At 43.2% G+C, this 12,019-nt stretch overlaps 1 protein-coding gene across 1 annotated transcript in view; it reads left to right on the forward strand.

The window, feature by feature from the left end:
• Positions 1 to 3,116: 3,116 nt before the first annotated feature.
• Positions 3,117 to 12,019, forward strand: part of METAP1 (methionyl aminopeptidase 1) — a 43,735-nt gene continuing 34,832 nt past the window's right edge. The window contains exon 1 of the mRNA XM_034771634.1: positions 3,117 to 3,312. Within this exon, the coding sequence (XP_034627525.1) occupies positions 3,199 to 3,312 (114 nt within the window). The 5' untranslated portion in view covers positions 3,117 to 3,198. The remainder of the gene's footprint in view (positions 3,313 to 12,019) is intronic.

Below are 12,019 nucleotides of genomic sequence, written 5' to 3' on the forward strand. Positions count from 1 at the left end.
GGGGGGGGGGCATAGCCCCTGGGTCCCCGTTTCAATGCCTCTGCTAATATGTCACATTCAGGCAAGATTTTTTTTCCTAACAGCTTCCAACCTATTTTACAAGCAGTGTCACCTTCCTTTCACATGGCCAAATACACACTCCACTACCATTCTGAGGCAATAAACTGTCCAAGTAGCCTTTGGATGGCTTCATTAAACAGTGAAGCAGAGGATAAGCCAGTTCTCCCAGGATAACTAGAGTAATCTCCACACCATTAATGTCCAAAGTGATCCTGGGGGCAAACTGTCCTTTATTCATTATGGTAAACAAAGCTGAGTTCCAAAAGATTCTCTTACAGCATTGCTCTTTCCAGTCCACTCTGCATTTATGTTTGTAAACGTGTTATGGTGATCAGTCAGCCCTAGGAGCACAGGGGAGAAATACTCTTTTCTGTGTATAAATTCAGTTTGGGAACGCCCTGCATGGAAAGCTGTCCGTCTCCTGAACACATTACCCTGCTTTATAACCCAATGCAACAGTGTCTTATGAATGGCATCACATATCTGCAAGACAATAGCCCTAAAAGTCTATGCCAAACTGGGTGGCTACAAACTGGTGGCCTGTAGGGGTGGTCAGCATCTAGATGGCAATGTTGACACACTTTTCAGGGGGTTTGGAGCACCCAGGCCAGCTATGGATGTTTAATTATTGTGCAAATGCCTTTGTTCCCACCAGCCATGTGTCATGTCTTACTGTCTGAGTAGTCATATTGAATAGCATGCAGTTTACAAAAAGTGGATCTTTCAAATGAAACCTTATAAAAGTATAGTCTCTCTGCTGCACATAGACATTAAGATCACATGGCAAATAATACTTTCTTCATGGTGAAGACAAGGCCCCCATGTCTTAGTTTCTCTCTCATGTAAAATTAAATAATTACACTTTGTACAACTTATGGAAAGGGCTTTGGGATCTGTGGATGCAAAAGTCTGTATAAAGTGCCAACTATGATTATTTAACTTTTCACAAGAGTTTCCTCCAGTGTCCTAGCTGCACTTTTGCCTCCATGTACTGTGCTGTGTGCAAGCTAGCTGATGCCCATTGGCCATGTTTCAACGAGGCCAATTCCAACAAAGCTAGGGAACCCTGGAACATCTTTTCATAGAGCCCACACTGCATGGCCCAAGATAAGATGATATGAACATATTTCCCATCTGCCCTTTATAGGAGTGCCAGGCCAGTGGGAGGCCATGGGGATGCACCCAGACTTAGGGTGAGTCAGAGAACAGGGGATCATAGAATCATAGAATATCACGGTTGGAAGGGACCTCATTTAGTCCAACCCCCTGCTCAAAGCAGGACCAATTCCCAACTAAATCATCCCAGCCAGGGCTTTGTCAAGCCGGGCCTTAAAAACCTCCAATGAAGGAGATTCCACCCCTTCCCTAGCTAACGCATTCCAGTGCTTCACTACCCTCCTAGTGAAATAGTGTTTCCTAATATCCAACCTAGACCTCCCCCACTGCAACTTGAGACCATTGCTCCTTGTTCTGTCATCTGCCAGCACTGAGAACAACTGAGCTCCATCCTCTTTGGAACCCCCCTTCAGGTAGTTGAAAGCAGCTATCAAATCCCCCCCTCATTCTTCTCTTCTGGAGACTAAATAATCCCAGTTCCTTCAGCCTCTCCTCATAAGTCATGTGCTCCAGACCCCTAATCATTTTTGTTGCCCTCCGCTGGACTCTTTCCAATTTTTCCACATCCTTCTTGTAGTGTGGGGCCTAAAACTGGACACACTACTCCAGATGAGGCCTCACCAATGTCGAATAAAGGGGAACGATCACGTTCCTCAATCTGCTGGCAATGCCCCTACTTATACAGCCCAAAATGCTGTTAGCCTTCTTGGCAACAAGAGCACACTGACAGGTTTCAGAGTAGCAGCCGTGTTAGTCTGTATCCTGAAAAGAACAGGAGTACTTGTGGCACCTTAGAGACTAACAAATTTATTAGAGCATAAGCTTTCATGGGCTACAACCCACTATGCATCCGAAGAAGTGGGTTGTAGCCCACGAAAGCTTATGCTCTAATAAATTTGTTAGTCTCTAAGGTGCCACAAGTACTCCTGTTCTTTTTAAGAGCACACTGGTGACTCATATCCAGCTTCTTGTCCACTGTGACCCCTAGGTCCTTATCTGCAGAACTGCTGCCTAGCCATTTGTTCCCTAGTCTGTAGCAGTGCATAGGATTCTTCTGTCCTAAGTGCAGGACTCTGCACTTGTCCTTGTTGAACCTCATAAGGTTTTTTTTTGGCCCAATCCTCTAATTTGTCTAGGTCCCTCTGTATCCGATCCCTACCCTCTAGTGTATCTACCACACCTCCCAGTTTAGTGTAATCTGCAAACTTGCTGAGAGTGCAGGCCACGCCATCCTCCAGATCATTAATAAAGCTATTAAACAAAACTGGCCCCATGGATGGAGGTGCTGGAACTAGCTTGAACCCATTTCCATGATATGCAGGGTTTACAGTTTGGGTCAATGGCTCTCAGCACCCCTGCTTAGGGTGACCAGATAGCAACTGTGAAAAAACGGGACAGGGGGTGGAGGGTAATAGGCGCCTATATAAGAAAAAGTCCCCTCAAACGGGACTGTGCCTTTAAAAACGGGACATCTGGTCACCCTACCCCCGCTATACAAATGGTTCCAGCGCCCCTGGTTCCCTGTTAGGCCGGAGGAAGAACAGGACCCAGAAGCAGCCCCACACCAGGAGACCTGACTGTCGGTCGGGGCTCAGAGTTATTGTCACCGCCCGCGCGGCACGCGGCACCCAGCACCCCCTGGCGCGGCGAGCCCTGCGGATTGGATCGCCGGTCTGACCCAGCCTGGCCGCTCGGAGGCGCCGCGGGCGGTGTGCACAGGCAGGGCTGAGGGCCTTTGGGGCGAGCGGGAGGCGCTGCGCAGGCCCCCGAGCGCCGCCGGCCGGCCGAGCTGAGCACGCTGCGCCGCTCTGACAGGGCGAGGCAGGGCGCCAGACACGCCCTTGAGCCGGAGCCGTCTGCCCGCGCGCGCGACACGGGCCCGTCGCGGCAGCCCGGCCCTACGTGAGAGGCGAGGGGAGGTGCCGGCTCTTGCGCGGCTGGGCTCCGCCCCCGTTTCAGTCAGAGGCCCCGTCGGCTCCTCCCTCCCGGTGGCTGAGTCGCTTCTGTGGCAGCAGCAGCAGCATGGCGGCCGTGGAGACCCGGGTGTGTGAAACGGCTGGGTGCAGCCACGAGGCCAAGCTGCAGTGCCCAACCTGCATCAAACTGGGCATCCAGGGCTCCTACTTCTGCTCCCAGGTAAGCCCCCGCCGCGGCCCTCTGCCCCGGGGTGCTCCCTGCCTAGGCTCACGCGGCTGCAGTCAGGGCTCTGCTTCCTGTCCGGACACCCCCGCCAGGCTCCCATTGCTGCTGCTCTCCCAATTGGGGTGCGGGGAGCCTGCTCCGGGCGGGAACCCCGGCATCTCCCTGCATTGCTCCGGCGCTTGCCGTAGTTTTGGTTTGTCTGCGAAGTCCTGTGATTTTTGGTTGCAGTGAGCAGGCGCTTTCAGGTGGGGAGCGGGAGCAGGTGTGTGACTCGGAGAGAGTGAGGAGCAGATGGGCCTGTGATCCTTGCAGCGAGGCTTCCAACTTTGCCCCCTTTCACTCTTTCCCCCGAGATCCGCGTTTACAATGGACAGGCAGAAACACACACTTGGTTTTTATAGGCTTAGGCTGGATGGCGTGTCCCTTTTGCAAAGGCGAAGTGGGGGAAAGATTGTACTTGGACCCTAGAGGAAAGTTCACAGCAGAAAATTAGACCCTGTAGGAAGGTACTTGACTGGGGACCATGTTTCTGGGCTGGATGCAAGCATGTCGAAATACAAAAGGAGAACTGTTTCAGCATCTTTCGCTACTACAGTTTAGCACCCTACATCTCTTTTCAGCTCTGTCATTTATTTCCTTCTCCCCCAACCTTCTTTTGCTGGACTGAATTAACTGGAAGTTAATTTCCAGTTCAGCTTGCTCTGTCAGATTCACAGTGCATTTCAGAATGAATGGGGCGGGGGGGGGGGGTAGTCAGTGTTCGCTTTTATTTTCACAGAAATCACATTGTTATTGTGTAGGAAGTTAGATGCTGTGGTCTAGATTTTGTGTGTGTAAATCACTGCCTCTGTTATCCCATATATGTTTGTAATATTCCAATCTTGTGTAGACAGAGTATTGTAGCATGAAAGAGTTTTTCTCAATGTCTCATATTTGTTGTGTCCTCTTTTAAAGTATGTGCTTAATACTTTAAAATGGAACCTGATAATCAAATTGTTTTTAAAATGTTCCTGTGCCTAGGGTAACACGGACTTATTGCTTTGAAAATATGGCTTTTCTGTTTTTCTGGGTACATTAATTAAACAAGCTCTTGGGGGAAAAAATGTTATAGGCTCTGCAGATTTAAGGTAAAATAACTATAATTCAGGCATGGTTAATCATTAGAAAAATATAAAATAAATAGTAAAACAAACAGTTGAATCCTTGCCCATTGGCCTCAGTGAATAAATAGTAATATTTTGGTACATAATTAACTGGTGCAATTAATTGTCAAAAGTATCATTGATAAGAGAAATAGGATTATGATACATTTATTTATAAGGCACATGAATCCTCCTGCTTCAGGGTATAAGCCAACTATTAACTGCTTGGGGTTGGGAAGAAACTTCCCAAATGGGTAGGTTATTCCATATTTATTCACTACCTGGAATGGTATTTCTGATTCTCTTGTTCCTAGGAGTGTTTTGTGTATAGAGGATTTGTGGGATTGGCTCCACCATCACTACCTATTGTAACCTGCTGCCTTATGCAAAACAGGCAATACAGATTCATCTTCAGTATGTACTGTATATAGATATTACTTGGTGAATATAGCATGTTGTAAGTTAATAGCCAAATCAATAAAAATCTGTGCAGAAATTCTAGCAGTATCTGTAGGGTTTTTTTTTCCTCTCTCAAGTCTGCAAAATGTAGAAAGGATTCTTATTTTCTACTTTTCTACCTGAATACCAGCTACTGTTGTAAGATACAAGGAAAGTTACTCAAAATTATAGTGCAGCAGCTTATTTTCTAAAGCTCAGTCATGTGACACAGATAAGCAATGTGACCTAATGATAGAGCACTGGACTGGGACTTGGGAGACCTGGCTTCTGTTCTTGACTCTGCCCCTGAATGGCTGGATAACCCTTAGGCAAGTCACTTCACTGCTCCATGCCTCAGTTTCCCCATTGGTAAAATGTGGATAATAACACTCACCTCCTTTGAACAGTGCTTTGAGAGCTGTGGATGAAAAACAGTATAGAAAACCTAGATACTATTAAAAGCCATGAAACCTTGCAAGGAGCCACAGCGGCACGGGTACTGCACTACAGTTGTAGTTTTGTAATGTAGATGCTGCCTACAGCAACAAAAAGATTAACTACAGCAACAGGAAAATCCCATCTCCATGAGTGGATGTAGTTAGGTCAACAGAAGAGTTCTTCCATTGCACCAAGGGTTAGGTTGGCTTAAGTAAATCACTTGGGTGTGAAAAATTCACAGGCCTAAGGTTCCAGAGAAGAAAATAAATTCTTTAGGAAGATCCTGTATCCATTCATATTCAATACATATTTCCACACTCAAAAATTGTTCCTAATGAGTAGTTTGTTTGCTCTTGGCATAGGCTGGAGAGGATATTCCGTGTGTCTTTATATAGAAATCCATGTACTGATTTATAGAACTACCCAATACGGAAAATGTCTAAAAATATAAGTAGTAATATATAATTCAATACAAACAGTTAAATTTATGCAATATTAAAGCTGAGTATTTAAATGCAGAGCAGTGAGGAAATTAAACATTTTATCTCTTTAGGGTTTTCTATAGCACCCATAGTCATAGTATTTAAGTGTACTTTCCAGGTAAATTATATCTGGATGGCGAGGTCCCTAGTGGTGTCATCTTCATTTCTCCTTTCCCTGGTAAAGGTCACTTTTCCTGTAAATGAAGCTTTTCTCCTCTCTTTCTCAGAGAGAGGAGGTTTTAGAAATTTGCCCTAAACATGGTTACTCTGAATTTGTCTGACCCTCTCTTGAATTTTGTTTCATGGTCTTAGGCCCTGTTAGTCTATCTAAAATTAATCTTCCCATTTCAATTGAATACGGTATTCCTCTTCGCTTCTTGTCCTAAACTGTTGGGTAATATCCATCTGTTTTGTTACCCAGCTACTCTGTTCTACCCCAAAAATTGCTTCATTTTAATGGTGGGTAAAGTCAAGGTACATTATCATTACTTTTTCAAAAGGTTATTGTGAGGGTTAACTTACAGTTATAAAGCATTTTGAGATCTTCGAATGAAAGATGCTAGAAAAGTACAAAGCATTTTTACTCTTCATTGTGTCTAAAAGAATGATAGCTTTATTTGTGATTAATCCTTTCCAGTAGCAAATTGAAACAGGTGTCTCAGATCCCAGATCAGGAGGTCGATACATGGAGCTGAAGCAGGATCTGTTTTTTTGGGTAGTAGTAGCAGCAAAGGCCTCTTTAAGGCAGGGGTTCTCGCAACAAATTTTTTGGTGGCCACAGAGTGCAGCCATCAACTCTTGCTGGTGGCCGCTATGGCAATTTTTCCTAAAATACTTAATACTTTAGGAAAAAGTAATAAATAGGCACGTGTGTCCAAATCACAATAATATATTTATGTATGGTTGGGATTTTTTTGGACTTAATAACGAACAGTTGTCTCTATTCCACTGCTCTACAGCCAAAATGCTTCTGAAATAAATGTAGTCAAACTTTACTAATTCTGGGTCACTGAGAACGAAAATGATGCTTAAAATTGTTGATTGGCTCTAGTTTTCAAGATATGCTATTGGGTCAGTATATACGACCCTTGACTTGGGAATGGCGGAGGATAAGTGAGTTATAAAGGGAAGGGATCTCAATTTAAACCAGAAATGACTAAAATACATCTTTGACTGGATCTATGAATAAATCTATGACTGGGTTTGGACAGTACTTGCTTTTTAGGCAAAATATGAATGATGCAATCTGAATGATGCAATCTGAAGCTGGTATTGTGTCATACATGATATGAATTGCATCATGTTATTCCTAGAAGTCATGGATGATGCAATCATAACGAAGCTTACATCACTCTGCTGAACAAATTGCCCTATATCAGCTCTAGAAATCATACAGTGTCGTGCTCTCTTATTTGTCAGTGCTTGATTTTGCAAAGGGACATATTTCTGTTTAGCCAAAGTGAGCAGAGATGCCTCGTACTTGTGTGAACAGTGCAGATAACTTCTGCTATGTTTGTGGTGAAGCGCTTTTGTGATGCAAAAGTCACAGTATAACCACTATGGTTAAGAAAGCCTATCACCTTTATTTTGGCTGCAAAATTGGAGATCAGGACAAGAGGTGGGCCCCACACATATGCTGCAACACTTGTGCAACAAATCTTCGCCAGTGGTTGAACAGGAAAAGGAAATCTATGCCTTTTGCAGTGCCAATGATTTGAAGAGAGCCAACAGATCACACCAGCAATTGTTACTTCTGCATGGTGCCTCCAGTTGGGAAAGGCGTGTCAAAGAAGAAAAAGTGGACTGTGCATTTTATACGCCCAGTACCCCACGGAGAAGGACTGCCGGTTCCTGATGCACCAGAATCTTTCTCACTTGAGGAAGAGGATGAAACTTCTGGTCCTGAACCATCAATGTCACAGGACCCACATTTTCTCCCATCCTCCTCCTCCTCCTCTGAACCACACCTCATAACACAAGGTGAACTGAACAACCTTGTCAGGGATTTGGAACTACCCAAGAGTAAGGCGGAGCTGTTGGGCTCCAGACTACAGCAGTGGAATCTCCTGGTAGGTGATGTTAGGGTTTCCATGTTCCGTGACCGTCAAAAGGATCTTGTCCCTTTCTTCTTCATGGAAGGTGATCTTGTAGCCTGCAACAACATCGATGGTGTGATGGCAGCCCTCAACATCGTTCACGATCCAGATGAGTGGAGACTGGTCATTGATTCATCGAAGACGAGTCTTAAATCTGTTTGACTGCATAATGGCAATTTTTGCCATCAATTCCAGTTGTCATGCAGTCCATATGAAGGAAACCTACGACAACATGAAACAACTTTTGAGGTGCATAAACTATGACCAACATCAGTGGCAGCTTTGTGGCGATTTGAAGGTTGTTGCTCTCTTGCTTGGTCTGCAGACTGGATACACAAAGTACTGCTGTTTTCTCTGCGAATGGGATAGTCATGCAAGAGATTCCCACTACATCAAGAAAGATTGGCCACTCCGACAGTCATTGAAGCCTGGGAGGAAAAGTGTTCAGCATCCACCACTTATTGAATCAAGGAAGATTTTGTTACCACCCTTACACATCAAGCTGGGTCTGATGAAGAACTTTGTCAAGGCCATTGACTAAACACAAGCAGCTTTCAAGTACCTCCGTGGAAAATTTCCAAGGTTAAGTGAAGCTAAGTTAAAGGCAGTTGGTCCTCAGATTCGTGAACTTCGAGATGATGCATTTGACCATGCACTGCGTGGCAAGGAAAAGACGGCATGGAAAGCCTTCCAGTTAGTGGCAATAAATTTTCTCGGAAACAACAAGGCAGACAACTACAGGTTGTTGGTGGAAAACCTCCTCAAGGCATACAAAAGCCTTGGTTGCAACATGTCACTAAAGATAAATTTTTTGCACTCTCATCTAGATTTTTTTCCACCGAACTGCGGAGCAGCGAGCGACGAGCACGGCGAGCGATTTCACCAGGACGTTGCAACAATGGAGAAACGCTATCAGGGCAAATGGAGCCCATCAATGCTTGCAGACTATTGCTGGACAGTGACAAGAGATGCTCCATTTAACGAATACAAGAGACAAGCCAAGAAGCACCGAGTAGACACTGAATAGGACTAAACTATGTACATAATAGTTTTTTGCCTTTGGTTTCATAATAAATTTTATTTATATAACCCTTTTTTGCTGATTTTTAAAGTGTTCCATAAACAGGACTGGTGAAATATTATCATGTAAAGCAACCATAAACACATGAAAAGACCTAGGTTTACAATTTATGATTAAAACTCTACTATCTACACAATATACATAGACATAAAATGTAAAGACTTAAATATTTTAGAAACAGTAGCCAGTCAGTTGTTTTAATTGTCATATTTGAATTCAGCACATCAAAATACATAATAAATAGCACATTTTATCTCTGAAGCAGACGACTTCTCAAAAATTGTAGACCAGTGTTCTTTACTGGGCCTAACCAGAATAGAAACACAAGGTTGCATGTTCTTGTCTTTATTGTTGTTTCTTTTGCTTTCTTGGTTGCCTATTTTTTTTTTTTTTTTAGACTTACTAGCTAGAAAGTCTGCTTCCGTGAAAAGTGATATTTGTATGTTTGTTAATATCGCTTTTCACAGCACCAGACTCGTTAGCTAGCTGGGGGGGGCGGGGGCAGTGAAAAGTGATATTTACAAACATACAAATATTACTTTTCACAGCAGACTTACTCAGCTGGGAGACAAATTAAGCCTTGGATGGGGATGTAGGTAGCGAGGCAGCGAGAGCCAGGGGTGATGGGGTGGATGGGTGAGGGGTAGGGGGTGGCAGCAGGGGCCAGGGATGATGGGGTGGTGAGCCTGAAGCTCAGCAGCCAGGGCCTGAAGCCACACGGTTAAAGCGCTGCTGCGTGGCCTGAGCCTGCTGCCCGCCATCGCAGGGTTGAAGCCAGAAGCCTGAGCCCCACAACCTCCAGGAAGTTGGGGGACTCACAGCGGCTGTCTGTTCCTGTGGTGTTTGTGGCTCCAGAGAGGGGCAGGGCCCAATCCCTCACTGCGGCCCCAGGGGAGGGGCCGCTGCTTTGCTACCCGCCCCTGTCACCGTCCAGGAAGCTGTGGCCGCAAGAAAAAACCCGGGTGGCTAGCCATGATGGCCATATTTGAGAAACACAGCTTTAAGGTATGTGAATAATAGGTGCACAAAGAGTACTGTACACATATTCCATAGACTTCTTATTCCTGTGGAGAGCTTCCTTCTAAGTAATGGTCAGGCTCAGCACAACTTAGATTTAAAAACCATATGAAATTTAGTTACTACATATTCAGCTAAGTTCCCTGTGATTTTTCCTAATTTATTTATCACATTTTATTTCAAAACCAAAAGTTTTCAAACTTTTAAAAGCTCACACTCCTCATGAATTGTCTAGGGAGGTTGTTGAATTCTCATCATTGGAGGCTTTTAAGAACAGGTTAGACAAAAATCTACCAGGGATGGTCTAGGTATACTTGATCCTGCTTCAGGGTGGGGTCAGACTGGATGACCTCTTGAGGTCTCCTTCAGCCCTACATTTCTATAATTCTGTGACCGTATGAGGACTATGTATTTCAGAGTATGAAATTTTAAGGCTAAACTGTTTTATGTTTTTTTAAAAAAGTTCATTCTCACATTTGTACATTTAAAAAAGTTTGTTTCATAGTCAATAATTAAAAGCTGTCTTAAATGCCCTCAGCCCTCCCCAGTTTTGCAGTGAGTCCCATAGGCAATTTTTGAATATTGTGAGCAGCTTAAATATCCAGTTTTAAAATGGAATGTGAGCTTAAATGTTGGACTATTGTACTGGTATAGTATAGTATAACACACAACTCCACAATAGGAAAAAATGGATAATACATTTCGGGGCCAGTTCCTTGACTTGTGCAACAGGGAGGTTGCACAAGTCACCTCAAGCAGAGTTGGGAATAGAACCTAAGACTCTTGTATGGCAGATCCAAGTCTTCGCTACTAGCCGCAATGCCTTTCAGATTGAATTGATGTGCTAAATATATGTGCTTAGATTATTTAGCGATAGCCACTACACAACACTTACACGTGCCTCTCCGAGGCTGGGTTAGATCCTAGGATTCCTGATCTGCAATATTTAAGTAGTTGCAGGGTGGATCTGATTTAAATCAAATTGATTTAAATCACTAGTCGTCACTAGTCGATTTAATCCTGGATTTCTACATAAAAGTGCATTCTTGTTGTTATAACCTTAATACATATTCTTCACAACTCAGAGATAGATGTAGGTTTCATTTTTAGAAGGTACACACTATACATTTTTAAAGTGATTTATTTTGAAAACTTTTCAGATTAGTTTTACAGCTATATCAGAGAATGTCTGGTTATTTCATCTACCAAAAGTAATTGAAGCAGATATTTTTGAAGTCATTGGGAGGTGAACGGTCTCCAATTCAACAGGTTAATCATTAATATTTGGAGGATTTTCTTGCCATGCTATATTAGGAGGAGAACATCACCAGATAGACGTTTAAATTGTTTTATTTAATTAAAACAACATCATTATATATTCTGGACTTCTTTTTTCCAATGGCAAATATATAATATTTTAACAAAACAAGCATACGAATATTTGAATTTAGTTAAACATTCAAGTTTTTTAAAATCAGGCTTGTTTTTTGTTAAAATTGTTTAACTAAAATAGTTAAATGAAATATTTTGTAAAAAAAAAAATATATATATTAAATCAACTATGTCAGCCAGGTCAACATGAGAAACTTAAAATATTGGCTTCTGCAGCTAACTCAGTTGTCTTCACCTTCATTTTCCCATTTGTTCATAATCTGGAAAGGGAAAACAAGCTTTCCTGCTTTTTCAGGTCCCAAACAATTTCTCAATTTGGAATGAATTAGTCCAAAGGAAGAAGATATTATTTCTACATAGGCAGAAGAAGCCACTGCTGTTAAAAGTGAGATTATCACTTCAACTGTCTCTGAATCCAAGTGCTTAAGTGACTTCCACCAATTCACTGATGTGACTTTCTTTTAAACATCATCAGCAAACATATATTTCTTGAATGGTTTACCTTTAGCTCTGAAGTTTATTATAGTTGGCATTCTGGAGGGATGATTGCTGGATGTCCACGTCATAGCCAACTCCTCTTCTTCAGCAGTTAAGATTTGACCCTGGTACCGAGTA

Source organism: Trachemys scripta, chromosome 5, assembly GCF_013100865.1.
Source record: "Trachemys scripta elegans isolate TJP31775 chromosome 5, CAS_Tse_1.0, whole genome shotgun sequence".
NCBI lineage: Eukaryota > Metazoa > Chordata > Testudines > Emydidae > Trachemys > Trachemys scripta.